At 47.1% G+C, this 14449-nt stretch overlaps 1 protein-coding gene across 1 annotated transcript in view; it reads right to left on the bottom strand.

The window, feature by feature from the left end:
* Positions 1-14449, bottom strand: part of WWC2 (WW and C2 domain containing 2) — a 214134-nt gene that overhangs the window by 16104 nt on the left and 183581 nt on the right. Inside the window, exons 15-17 of the mRNA XM_063920687.1 lie at positions 14343-14435; positions 13506-13748; positions 12186-12313 (exon numbers count right to left, since the gene is read on the bottom strand). Of these exons, the coding sequence (XP_063776757.1) occupies positions 12186-12313; positions 13506-13748; positions 14343-14435 (464 nt within the window). The remainder of the gene's footprint in view (positions 1-12185; positions 12314-13505; positions 13749-14342; positions 14436-14449) is intronic.

Here is a 14449-nt window from a genome sequence, read left to right as displayed (position 1 = left end):
TTTTTAGAATAGGTCTCACCTAGCCTTCTGGCTTCAGTACCACAATATAGTGTGGAATAATACCCCTTTTCTTGTTGTAGGAGGGGTAATTTAATTATCACCTGCTGGGAATACAGCTCGTGAATTGTTTCCCATACTGCCTCCTTGTCGGAGGGAGACCTTGGTAAAGCAGACTTCAGGAGCCTGCGCAGGGGAAACGTCTCGACATGCCAATCTGTACCCCTGGGATACTACTTGTAGGATCCAGGGGTCCTGTACGTTCTCAGCGTCCTGCTGAGAGCTTGTCAGAAGCGGTGGAACGCTTCTGTTCCTGGGAATGGGCTGCCTGCTGCAGTCTTCTTCCCTTTCCTCTATCCCTGGGCAGATATGACTCTTATAGGGACGAAAGGACTGAAGCTGAAAAGACGGTGTCTTTTTCTGCAGAGATGTGACTTAGGGTAAAAACGGTGGATTTTCCAGCAGTTGCCGTGGCCACCAGGTCCGATGGACCGACCCCAAATAACTCCTCTTCCTTTATACGGCAATACACCTTTGTGCCGTTTGGAATCTGCATCACCTGACCACTGTCGTGTCCATAAACATCTTCTGGCAGATATGGACATCGCACTTACTCTTGATGCCAGAGTGCAAATATCCCTCTGTGCATCTCGCATATATAGAAATGCATCCTTTAAATGCTCTATAGTCAATAAAATACTGTCCCTGTCAAGGGTATCAATATTTTTAGTCAGGGAATCCGACCAAGCCACCCCAGCTCTGCACATCCAGGCTGAGGCGATCGCTGGTCGCAGTATAACACCAGTATGTGTGTATATACTTTTTATGATATTTTCCAGCCTCCTGTCAGCTGGCTCCTTGAGGACGGCCCTATCTATAGACGGTACCGCCACTTGTTCTGATAAGCGTGTGAGCGCCTTATCCACCCTAAGGGGTGTTTCCCAACGCGCCCTAACTTCTGGCGGGAAAGGGTATACCGCCCATATTTTCTATCGGGGGGAACCCACGCATCATCACACACTTCATTTAATTTATCTGATTCAGGAAAAACTACGGTAGTTTTTTCACATCCCACATAATACCCTCTTTTGTGGTACTTGTAGTATCAGAAATATGTAACACCTCCTTCATTGCCCTTAACGTGTGGCCCTAATAAGGAATACGTTTGTTTATTCACCGTCGACACTGGATTCAGTGTCCCTGTCTGTGTCTGTGTCGACCGACTAAAGTAAACGGGCGTTTTAAAACCCCTGACGGTGTTTTTGAGACGTCTGGACCGGTACTAATTGTTTGTCGGCCGTCTCATGTCGTCAACCGACCTTGCCGCGTGTTGACATTATCACGTAATTCCCTAAATAAGCCATCCATTCCGGTGTCGACTCCCTAGAGAGTGACATCACCATTACAGGCAATTTCTCCGCCTCCTCACCAACATCGTCCTCATACATGTCGACACACACGTACCGACACACAGCACACACACAGGGAATGCTCTGATAGTGGACAGGACCTACTAGCCCTTTGGAGAGACAGAGGGAGAGTTTGCCAGCACACACCAAAAACGCTATAATTATATAGGGACAACCTTATATAAGTGTTTTCCCTTATAGCATCTTTTTTATATATTTCTAACGCCAAATTAGTGCCCCCCCTCTCTGTTTTAACCCTGTTTCTGTAGTGCAGTGCAGGGGAGAGCCTGGGAGCCTTCCCTCCAGCCTTTCTGTGAGGGAAAATGGCGCTGTGTGCTGAGGAGATAGGCCCCGCCCCTTTTTCGGCGGCCTCGTCTCCCGCTCTTAACGGATTCTGGCAGGGGTTAAATATCTCCATATAGCCCCCGGAGGCTATATGTGAGGTATTTTTAGCCAAAAATAGGTTTTCATTGCCTCCCAGGGCGCCCCCCTCCCAGCGCCCTGCACCCTCAGTGACTGCCGTGTGAAGTGTGCTGAGAGGAAATGGCGCACAGCTGCAGTGCTGTGCGCTACCTTAAGAAGACTGAGGAGTCTTCATGCCGCCGATTCTGGACCTTCTTCTTGTTTCAGCATCTGCAAGGGGGCCGGCGGCGAGGCTCCGGTGACCATCCAGGCTGTACCTGTGATCGTCCCTCTGGAGCTAATGTCCAGTAGCCAAAGAAGCCAATCCATCCTGCACGCAGGTGAGTTCACTTCTTCTCCCCTAAGTCCCTCGTTGCAGTGATCCTGTTGCCAGCAGGACTCACTGTAAAATAAAAAACCTAAGCTAAACTTTTCTAAGCAGCTCTTTAGGAGAGCCACCTAGATTGCACCCTTCTCGGCCGGGCACAAAAATCTAACTGAGGCTTGGAGGAGGGTCATAGGGGGAGGAGCCAGTGCACACCACCTGATCCTAAAGCTTTACTTTTTGTGCCCTGTCTCCTGCGGAGCCGCTATTCCCCATGGTCCTTTCAGGAACCCCAGCATCCACTAGGACGATAGAGAAAAGATTTTACTTACCGGTTACTCCGTAAGGACCATGGGAATAGACGGGCTCCGCAGGAGACATGGGCACTTTAAGAAAGAATTTAGATTCTGGTGTGCTCTGGCTCCTCCCTCTATGTCCCTCCTCCAGACCTCAGTTAGAGAAACTGTGGCGGTCATTCCGAGTTGTTCGCTTGCAAGCTGCTTTTAGCAGCATTGCACACGTTAAGCCGCCGCCTACTGGGAGTGAATCTTAGCAAAATTGCGAACGAAAGATTCTCAAAATTGCGAATAGAAATTTCTTTGCAGTTTCTGAGTAGCTCCAGACTTACTCGGCAACTGCGATCAGTTCAGTCAGTTTCGTTCCTGGTTTGACGTCACAAACACTCCCAGCGTTCGCCCAGACACTCCCCCGTTTCTACAGACACTCCCGCGTTTTTTCCCAGAAACGGCAGCGTTTTTTCACACACACCCATAAAACGGCCTGTTTCCGCCCAGAAACACCCACTTCCTGTCAATCACATTACGATCACCAGAACGAAGAAAAAAAACTCGTAATGCCGTGAGTAAAATACCAAACTTCTTAGCAAATTTACTTGGCGCAGTGCGAACATTGTGCATGCGCAATTAGCGGAAAATCGCTGCGATGCAAAGAAATTTACCGAGCGAACAACTCGGAATGAGGGCCTGTGCCCGGAAGAGCTGACAGTACAAGGAAAGGATTTTGGAAATCCAGGGAAAGACTCATACCAGCCACACCAATCACACCGTATAACTCGTGATAAACTTACCCAGTTAACAGTATGAACAACAACAGAGCATCAGATCAACCCTGATGCAACTATAACATAACCCTTATGTAAGCAAAACTATATACAAGCATTGCAGAAGAAGTCCGCACTTGGGACGGGCGGCCAGCATCCACTACGGACTACGAGAAAAAGATTTACCGGTAAGTAAAATCTTATTTTCTCTAACGTCCTAGTGGATGCTGGGGACTCCGTAAGGACCATGGGGATTATACCAAAGCTCCCAAACGGGCGGGAGAGTGCGGATGACTCTGCAGCACCGATTGAGCAAACACAAGGTCCTCCTCAGCCAGGGTATCAAACTTGTAGAACTTTGCAAAAGTGTTTGAACCTGACCAAGTAGTCGCCCGGCAAAGCTGTAATGCCGAGACCCCCCAAGAAGAGCCCACCTTCCTTGTGGAATGGGTCTTAACCGATTTAGGCAGCGGCAATCCAGCCGCAGAATGAGCCTGCTGAATCGTGTTACAGATCCAGCGAGCAATAGTTTGCTTTGAAGCAGGAGCCCCAAGCTTGTTGGAAGCATACAGGATAAACAAAGATTCTGTTTTCGTGACCCTAGCCGTTCTAGCTACATAAACCTTCAAAGCCCTGACCACATCAAGTAACTCGGAATCCTCCAAGTCAGTAGTAGCCACAGGCACCACAATAGGTTGGTTTATATGAAAGGATGAAACCACTTTCGGCAGAAATTGTGGGCGGGTCCGCAATTCTCCTCTATCCGCATGGAAAACCAGATAAGGGCTTTTATGTGACAAAGCCGCCAATTCTGACACACGCTTGGCCGAAGCCAATGCTAGTAGCATGACCACCTTCCACGTGAGAGATTTCAATTCCACCGTTTTGAGTGGTTCAAACCAGTGTGATTTCAGGAAACTCAACACCACGTTAAGATCCCAAGGTGCCACTGGAGGCACAAAAGGGGGCTGAATATGCAGCACTCCCTTTACAAACGTCTGAACTTCAGGCAGAGAAGCCAGTTCTTTTTGAAAGAAAATGGATAGGGCCGAAATCTGGACCTTAATGGAACCCAATTTTAGGCCCAAAGTCACTCCCTTTGCCAGGTATTTGGAAAACTTATTGGGCGCTGGAAGGTGAATGGGCAGCCTTGGATACACCTACGGGGTTTTCCTTCTTACCCCCAAGGAAATAGAAATATCAAGGAATGGTGGTGTACCTTGGGCGCCTAACCTTTTGGTGGACTTCTAGCAGGACCAAAGCAATGGTCACCTCACAATGCAAATATTTGTATGGGTACGATTTTGCAGAACTGAATAATGTACAGGATAATAATAAAATTAACACATAGTTTAATACACAATCACATATAACACTGAAAGCGTACCAATACGGTAAGCTAGGAGCCGCAGGTGTTATAATGGGGCAGGGTGGTCGAAATCTTCACCCTGCTCTGGCCCATAAGCTTATCTGTGGATCAATGTCCCCGGATAGATGATAATACTTGTAGAATGCTAGTCAAAAAGGCTGAAAACGTACCGGTAGGGCAATTTAGGAGCCGCAGGTATTTATGAAAAGCAGGGTGGTCCAGACTTCTTTACATTTAACCTCATTGGTTAGTAATATTCCTATCAACTCCGCGACGCCACTTCCGGTCAATGACACGCATATCCAGCGTCACTTCCGGTCACGGCCTTCGCGATTTACGTGTTCCTACATTCTCCATTGTATGCACCCCAGCACCCCACTTAGCAAGATAAAGCTTGCTAAACATGGTTTCAATACCTATATACATTTAGTTTTATCCTCCACTACCCCGTTTTACGACGGATCGTTCCGCCGCGTCACTTCCGGTTTCGAATTTCCGGTGATACTCACTTCCGGTCCCACGTTTCCATATAATATCCAGATATATACATTATTAACACCCACTTTTGTGATATATATTCTCACAAACATTGCTACCCTACTGACATGGGGTTTATTTAGTATCAAAAATCATTTTTGAGATTTTATTCAGCACTTCCGGTCTCAGCGACCCCTTGACCCGGAAGCAACCTTCCACCATCTTTAAAAGCCGATTCTGAGGAGGAAATAGACCATCAAGCCCTGAGGAAGAGATTTTATATCTCGAAACGGGCTACCTGATCTTCAGCAACTGGATCTAATGAAGAACTGTGACTGCCTGTTCATCTGACATCGACCTGTGGTAATACTTGGGAGCCAGAGCAGGGTGAAGTCTGGACCACCCTGCTTTTCATAAACACCTGCGGCTCCTAAATTGCCCTACCGGTACGTTTTCAGCCTTTTTGACTAGCATTCTACAAGTATTATCATCTATCCGGGGACATTGATCCACAGATAAGCTTAGGGGCCAGAGCAGGGTGAAGATTTCGACCACCCTGCCCCATTATAACACCTGCGGCTCCTAGCTTACCGTATTGGTACGCTTTCAGTGTTATATGTAATTGTGTATTAAACTATGTGTTAATTTTATTATTATCCTGTACATTATTCAGTTCTGCAAAATCGTACCCATACAAATATTTGCATTGTGAGGTGACCATTGCTTTGGTCCTGCTAGAAGTCCACCAAAAGGTTAGGCGCCCAAGGTACACCACCATTCCTTGATATTTCCAAAGTCACTCCCGACTGTAGGAAGTGAAGGAAACGGCCCAGCTGGAATTCCTCCGTAGGGGCATTCCTGGCCTCACACCAAGCAACATATTTTCGCCATATACGGTGAAAATGTTGAGCCGTCACGCCCTTCCTAGCCTTTATCAGCGTAGGAATGACCTCATCCGGAATGCCTTTTTCTGCTAGGATCCGGCGTTCAACCGCCATGCCGTCAAACGCAGCCGCGGTAAGTCTTGGAACAGACAGGGCCCCTGTTGCAACAAGTCCTGTCTTAGAGGCAGAGGCCACGGGTCCTCTGTGAGCATTTCTTGCAGAACTGGATACCAAGTCCTTCTTGGCCAATCCGGAACAATGAGTATTGTTCTCACTCCTCTTTTTCTTATGATTCTCAGCACCTTGGGTATGAGAGGAAGAGGAGGAAATACATAGACCGACTGGAACACCCACGGCGTCACCAGTGCGTCCACAGCTATCGCCTGAGAGTCTCTTGACCTGGCGCAATACCTCTGTAGCTTTTTGTTGAGGCGGGATGCAATCATGTCTACCTGTGGCACATCCCACCGACTTGCAATCTGCGTGAAGATTTCTTGATGAAGTCCCCACTCTCCCGGGTGGAGGTCGTGCCTGCTGAGGAAGTCTGCTTCCCAGTTGTCCACTCCCGGAATGAACACTGCTGACAGTGCGCTTACGTGATTCTCTGCCCAGCGAAGAATTCTGGTGGCTTCTACCATCGCCACCCTGCTCCTTGTGCCGCCTTGGTGGTTTACATGAGCCACTGCGGTGATGTTGTCTGACTGAATCAGAACCGGTTGGTCGCGAAGTAGGGACTCCGCTTGACGTAGGGCGTTGTATATGGCCCTTAGTTCCAGGATGTTGATGTGAAGGCAAGTCTCCTGACTTGACCACAGACCTTGGAAATTTCTTCCCTGTGTGACTGCCCCCCACCCTCGGAGGCTTGCATCCGTGGTCACCAGGACCCAGTCCTGAATGCCGAATCTGCGGCCCTCCAGAAGGTGAGCACTCTGCAGCCACCACAGGAGAGACACCCTGGCCCTGGGGGAAAGGGTGATTAACCGATGCATCTGAAGATGTGATCCGGACCATTTGTCCAGTAGATCCCATTGAAACGTCCTCGCATGGAACCTGCCAAAGGGAATGGCCTCGTATGATGCCACCATCTTTCCCAGGACTCGCGTGCAGTGATGCACCGACACCTGTTTTGGTTTTAATAGGTTTCTGACCAGTGTCATGAGTTCCTGAGCCTTCTCCATCGGGAGATAAACCCTCTTCTGGTCTGTGCCCAGAATCATGCCCAGGAAAGGCAGACGAGTCGTAGGAATCAACTGCGACTTTGGAATATTTAGAATCTAGCCGTGTTGTCGTAACACTTCCAGAGAGCGTGCTACGCTGATCAGCAACTGCTCTCTTGACCTCGCTTTTATGAGGAGATCGTCCAAGTATGGGATAATTGTGACCCCTTGCTTCCGCAGGAGTACCATCATTTCCGCCATTACCTTGGTAAATATTCTCGGTGCCGTGGAGAGACCAAACGGCAACGTCTGAAATTGGTAATGACAATCCTGTACCACAAATCTGAGGTACGCCTGATGAGGTGGATAAATGGGGACATGAAGGTATGCATCCTTTATGTCCAGAGACACCATAAAATCCCCACCTTCCAGGCTTGCGATGACCGCTCTGAGCTATTCCATCTTGAACTTGAACCTTTTCAGGTATATGTTCAGGGATTTTAAATTCAATATGGGTCTGACCGAACCGTCCGGTTTCGGTACCACAAACATGGTCGAATAATAACTCTTTCCTTGTTGAAGGAGGGGAATCTTGACCACCACCTGTTGAAGATACAATTTGTGAATTGCAGTTAACACTATATCCTGGAGCTTGAAAAGGTACAGAGGAGGGCGACCAAACTAATTAAGGGCATGGAGACGATGGAATACAAGGAAAGGCTTGAAAGACTAGGCATGTTTACATTGGAAAAGCGGAGACTAAGAGGGGATATGATCAACATCTACAAATATATAAGGGGACAATACACAGAGCTTGCGCGGGACCTGTTTTTGGTTAGATCAACACAGAGGACTCGTGGACACTCGCTCAGGTTAGAGGAGATTCCGCACAATACGGCGTAAAGGCTTTTTCACGGTAAGGACAATACGTGTTTGGAATTCCCTGCCCGAGGGAGTTGTAATGGCGGAATCTGTCAACACCTTTAAGAATGGGTTAGATAAATTCCTAATGGATAAGGATATCCAGGGGTATGGTGCATAGTCATGCATTATAGTTACTATAAATAGGGATAAAATGCAACGGCTGATAGCAGCATCAGTCAGAAATTTTAGTCAAATCATCATGCATAGGAGACCACAAATAGGTTGAACTCGATGGACAATTGTCTTTTTGCAACCTCAGATACTATGTTACTATTTCCCTCTCTAAGAAGGAAGCTGGCAGGGCCGATTTGAGGTATCGGTGAGGCGGCATCTCTTCGAATTCCAGCTTGTATCCCTGAGACACAATCTCTATTGCCCAGGGATCCAACTGGGAGTGCACCCACTTGTGGCTGAAATTTCAGAGACGCGCCCCCACCGGGCCTAGCTCCGCCTGTGGAGCCCTAGCGTCATGCGGTGGATTTAGTGGAAGCCGGGGAGGACTTCTGTTCCTGGGAACTAGCTGCGTTGTGCAGCTTCCTTCCTCTGCCCCTGCCTCTGGCAAGAAAGGACGCACCTCGGACTTTCTTGCCTTTTTGTGATCGAAAGGACTGCATTTGGCAATATGTGCTTTCTTAGGTTGTGAGGAAACATATGGCAAAAAATTTGACTTTCCAGTAGTAGCTGTGGAGACCAGGTCCGAGAGACCCTCCCCAAACAATTCCTCACCCTTGTAAGGTAAAACCTCCATGTGCCTTTTTGAGTCGGCATCACCTGTCCATTGCCGAGTCCACAGGACCCTTCTGGCAGAAATCAACATAGCATTTATTCTAGAGCCCAGTAGACTAATGTCTCTTTGAGCATCTCTCATATATAGGACAGCGTCTTTTATATGCCCCAGGGTCATTAATATAGTATCCTTGTCTAAGGTATCAAGTTCCTCAGACAGGGTGTCCGTCCATGCTGCTACAGCACTACACACCCAGGCCGACGCGATCGCTGGCCTCAGTAAAGTACCTGAATGTATATAAATGGACTTCAGGGTACCCTCTTGCTTTCTATCCACAGCATCTATTAGGGTGGCCGTATTCTGAGACGGCAGGGCTACCCTCTTGGATAAGCATGTTAAAGCTTTGTCCACCCTAGGGGAGGATTCCTAGCGTAACCTGTCCGTTGGCGGGAAAGGATACGCCATAAGCATCCGTTTGGAAATTTGCAGTTTTTTATCTGGAGATTCCCAAGCCTTTTCACATAACTCATTTAGCTCGTGTGAAGGGGGAAAGGTCACCACCTGCCTTTTTTCCCCATACATATGAACCCTCTTGTCAGGGACTGGGGTTTCCTCTGTGATGTGCAACACATCCTTAATTGCTATAATCATATAACGGATGGATTTAGCCAATTTAGGCTGTAACTTTGCATCATCGTAATCGACACTGGAGTCAGAATCCATGTCGGTATCTGTGTCAACAATTTGGGATGGTGGGCGCTTCTGAGACCCTGACGGCCTCTGCGACATAGGATCAGGCACGGGCTGAGACCCTGACTGTCCTAAGGCTTCAGCTTTATCCAACCTTTTATGCAAGGAATTAACGTTATCATTTAAAACCTTCCACATATCCATCCAATCAGGTGTCGGCGCCGTCGGCGGAGACACCACATTTATTCGCTCCCGCTCTGTTTCCACATAGCCTTCCTCGTCAAACATGTCGACACAAGCGTACCGACACACCACACACACATGGAATGCTCTTTTTGAAGACAGTTCCCCCACAAGGCCCTTTGGAGAGACAGAGAGAGAGTATGCCAGCACACACCCCAGCGCTATATAACCCAGGAATAACACAGTAACTTAATGTTAACCCAGTAGCCGCTGTTATATTGATTTTTGCGCCTAATTATGTGCCCCCCCCCCTCTCTTTTTACCCTCTTCTACCGTGTATCTGCAGGGGAGAGCCTGGGGAGCTTCCTCTCAGCGGAGCTGTGGAGAAAAAATGGCGCTGGTGAGTGCTGAGGAAGAAGCCCCGCCCCCCAGCGGCGGGCTTCTGTCCCGCTTCAATGTACAATTTTTTGGCGGGGGCTCATACATATATACAGTGCCCAACTGTATATATGCAAAACTTTTGCCAAAGAGGTCCTAATTGCTGCCCAGGGCGCCCCCCCCCCCCTGCACCTTGCACCCTTACAGTGACCGGAGTATGTGGGTGTGTGTGGGAGCAATGGCGCACAGCTGCAGTGCTGTGCGCTACCTCAGTGAAGACTGGAGTCTTCTGCCGCCGATTTCGAAGTCTTCTTGCTTCTTATGCTCACCCGGCTTCTGTCTTCCGGCTCTGCGAGGGGGACGGTGGCGCGGCTCTGGGATCAGACGACGAGGGTGAGATCCTGTGTACGATCCCTCTGGAGCTAATGGTGTCCAGTAGCCTAAGAAGCAGGACCTATCTGCAGAGAGTAGGGCTGCTTCTCTCCCCTTAGTCCCACGATGCAGGGAGTCTGTTGCCAGCAGAGCTCCCTGAAAATAAAAAACCTAACAAAATACTTTCTTACAGCAAGCTCAGGAGAGCTCACTGAACAGCACCCAGCTCGTCCGGGCACAGATTCAAACTGAGGTCTGGAGGAGGGACATAGAGGGAGGAGCCAGAGCACACCAGAATCTAAATTCTTTCTTAAAGTGCCCATGTCTCCTGCGGAGCCCGTCTATTCCCATGGTCCTTACGGAGTCCCCAGCATCCACTAGGACGTTAGAGAAATGGGAACTTTCATGTGCCCCCTAGGCCATAGCATGAGCTCCTCTCTTTAGTGAGTAATATGATCTTTCAGTGTCTACAAGATCTCATGGCTGCTGAGAGCAAGGGACAATCTGTAAACTACTTGCCACTTTACAAGTGTATTCAAACACTGTTAAATAAACTTGTTTAGTAGTTTGCAGACTGTCCCTTTCTCCCAAGCATGAGTAAGTCGTCAGGAATAAGAGAGAAGCCAGCATGGTAAGTATTATAGGTGTAATGGACAGTGGTGGATTTGTGTGTACTTTATACTTGTGCCAACTCCAGATGCCCCTACTACTACTACCCAGCAGTGGCAGCTCCAGAGGTGGGGCTACAGCGCAGTCCAAAATTCAAATAGGGGAGCCACACCAACGGCCACCCCAAACACTGCCAAACATTGCCAGCCAGGATTCATTGCTAGTTGGTGATAGCGCCTATTTGAATTTTGGACTGTGCTGCAGCCCCACCTCTGGAGATGTCACTGATACCCAGTCTCTCCTACTAGTACCACCACCCATCACACCCACCACCTCCTCCAGCTGCCATGTATCCCAAACTACTACCCCTACACAGTCCCTCATATCACTACTACCATCACCCCTACCACATCCCACAGCTGCCATGTGACCCTACTACTACACCTACCCAGTCTCTCCTACTACCATTATACCCACCACCTAACCCAGCTGCCATGTGTCCTTACTACTACACCTACCCAGTCTCTCCTACTACTACCATCATCATCCCCACCACCTCCCATGTATCACTACTACTACCCCTACACAATACCACCTACCACTACTACCAATACCTCCACCACATACCCAAGCTGCTATGTGTCCCTACTACTACCCCTATCCAGTTTCTCCTATTACTATCATCTCTTCTACCACCTCCCCCAGCTGCCATGTGTTCCTACTACTACCCATACCCAATTCCTCTTACTACTATCACCATCACCTCCACCACTGGTAAAACCAATTCCAAAGCCAAATGAATACTCTGGTCCTGCTAAACTCTCCAAATGTAGTGCCACAATTCTATGCCCCTCTATTCAGATGACTGGTGGTTTTAAAATTGCCAGCATTGGATGTTGTGTAAATATAATTAAATGGGCGCGTGGTGTGTGGCGTGCACCCCCCCACGGACCCGTGTACACCTCACACACTGCACCCATTATAGATACACCAATGCCTGGCCTATACAAACCTGCTGCACTGAAGTGTGAACTGGTTGCACTGTTAGCTCTTTAAGAAAGCGGGCAGATCATATTGGAAGAATTTGTTAAAGACTCTTGTGTTCCTTACAGATACTGGACATTCAATAAACACATTTACCCTTTGGTGATTAAATGGAAACCCTGGTAGATATGGTTTGTAAAGCGAGAGTTACGTCCACATGTAAAGAGTGGAGCCTTACCTGAAAGACTGCACTTGTAGAGGCAACTTCTGACTCTGTTCCCGTAACCTGCATACGTCCTTAGAGGCTTTTCTCATTAATTTTTCAGCACTCAGTCCTTGCTTCTGTTCTTCTTTTGATTGTTCAGCCTACAGACAAAAAAAACAGATACTCTGTTATTAAAGCCCAAGGCATGGCTTTACCTGGAAAGTATTAAATAAGCACATTGACTCCTTCTGGAAGTAAGAGCAATATAAGTAGTAATATTATTATTATTACTTCAATTAATAGCTTGTTCTGGGACTTTTGCCAGACAACTGACATCACTACAATTGTCAGGTTACAATGATTTACAATGCAAGAAACACAATACAGTTCAATTATAAAACATAAGTAGATAATTGATTTGAAATTCTTATCTCATTATTATATAGTCTTATTTAGCTGTTAGTTTTCCTCAATTGTCACTCATTATGAATGTGCATGAACACACAAACCTCAAACTACCTGAGGAAACACAAAATTCTAACAAGGGTGTTTGGCATCCTTAACACGATGGTGGTTCAATAAGTATGGTAAGAAGACCTCTCATATGTGTAATATTCTCTATAACATTCTAATTCCCCGCCAGGCCAGAGCAGGTAGGCTACGGCAATCCCTCACGGCCATTAGACTGCGCTTAATATATCAGTCATACTGTCCCAACATCAGCAGTAAGATGGCTGGGTTGGCAGAAAGATGGTGAAACACTGAGGTGCATAGTGTGATCCGATTTCTGCGTCCAAAGCATAGGCAGCTAAACTACATCACAACATCACTAATTCTAATGTGTCTGTCTTCCTGAACCAGACCTTCAACGCGGCACAAATTGTCATTTTTGCTGGACGTGCTTAGCTGGCCGGATCGCTGCATATCTTGAAAGTCTTTCCTGACGTTATAAAAGGCAGTGCACCAAATTCACACCTGTATCCGTGATATGACGTTATCACTGTGCACCTCGGCGATGAATTCCAGCTGCTGATGTGCCCTTCAGATCAGTCCATAAATACTTTTGATGGTTCACTAAACTAAGCTCTAACAAGCAATGTCCCCCCCCCCCCCCAGAAATTGTGTTAATGTTAAACTGTGCATACTGTAAATATGAGAACACAGTTGATCATAGTTTCTCATAAATTACATAACCTAGTTAAGTTACAAGTTAACTTCTTGTGAGTAGGGACTTCTGTTAGTTATCATTGTACACAAATTCTCTTTCCCTAATTGTACATCATTATTCAATATCACAGTGTGAAACAAACACATTGCATTTCTCAGTTATTTTCCATGAAATGGAATCATTACCTGCTTTTCCGCTTGTTTCATGAGCTTCTGGAAGCGTTCATCCTCAAGGACACCTGTAGGTAAATCAGTCTCTCCCTTGGCTTTCATGTCCTCCAACCTCTGCTTCAGTCCTCTCAGGGACTGCAGTTCATCATTAAGTCGGCTCTGCCTTGTCCGGGATGCTTGAAGGTCCAGCTCCAAGTCCAGAGAGGTCCGCTCACGACATTCATGCATGACTCTTCGTGTCACCACCTGGCACATGGGCTAAATAGCAAGAACAGAACTAAACATTTCAGCATACAGTAGCAAGCAGGTTTACATTCTCAACTATGATCATGTAACTTGTTCCATAAAACACATCCATTACTACTGTTGGATGCTAAATGCAGCAAAGTTGCTATGGAAACCCAAATATCACATTCATGGAGAACCTGGATCCTGAGGAAGCGTGGAGCCCACACTGATAACTAGATCACTGCATTTTATTTATAAGGATGTAAGCGCTGGATTTACAGAACGGGTGAACAGTTTCACTCGTATTTCAGCTTGATATTGGGAGCCTTACATACTGGAAAAGATGCTAGTACTGTACATTACTTTCTAGAAAACAACAATGCTTATTTCTTCCTGTCTTTTTATGATGAGTAAACACAAGAGAAATTACTGTCCCATGGATTGATAATGACTACATTAAGGTGTAACAGATTTTATCAGAGTAACCGGTAAAAATGAAAGTGAATTAACAACAGTTTCTAACTTTTGTCTCTGAAACCCCAGATAGTTATCAGTATAATGTAAGCAGTGCTTCCTTCATTCCTCGTTACTGAGTGTTCCTCAGTAAGATCTCTGTGCACATACCCTCTTTACTCTCAAGCTGCACCGTTCTGTTGCATTCCTTACAAATGGAGACTTTTTAGCGAGGGTTGAGCTGTCACTGTCACTTCGATTCAGCTGCAAAACAGAGG

The sequence above is a fragment of the Pseudophryne corroboree genome, chromosome 1 (assembly GCF_028390025.1).
Source record: "Pseudophryne corroboree isolate aPseCor3 chromosome 1, aPseCor3.hap2, whole genome shotgun sequence".
Lineage (NCBI taxonomy): Eukaryota > Metazoa > Chordata > Amphibia > Anura > Myobatrachidae > Pseudophryne > Pseudophryne corroboree.
This window is presented reverse-complemented; position numbering and strand designations above follow the sequence as displayed.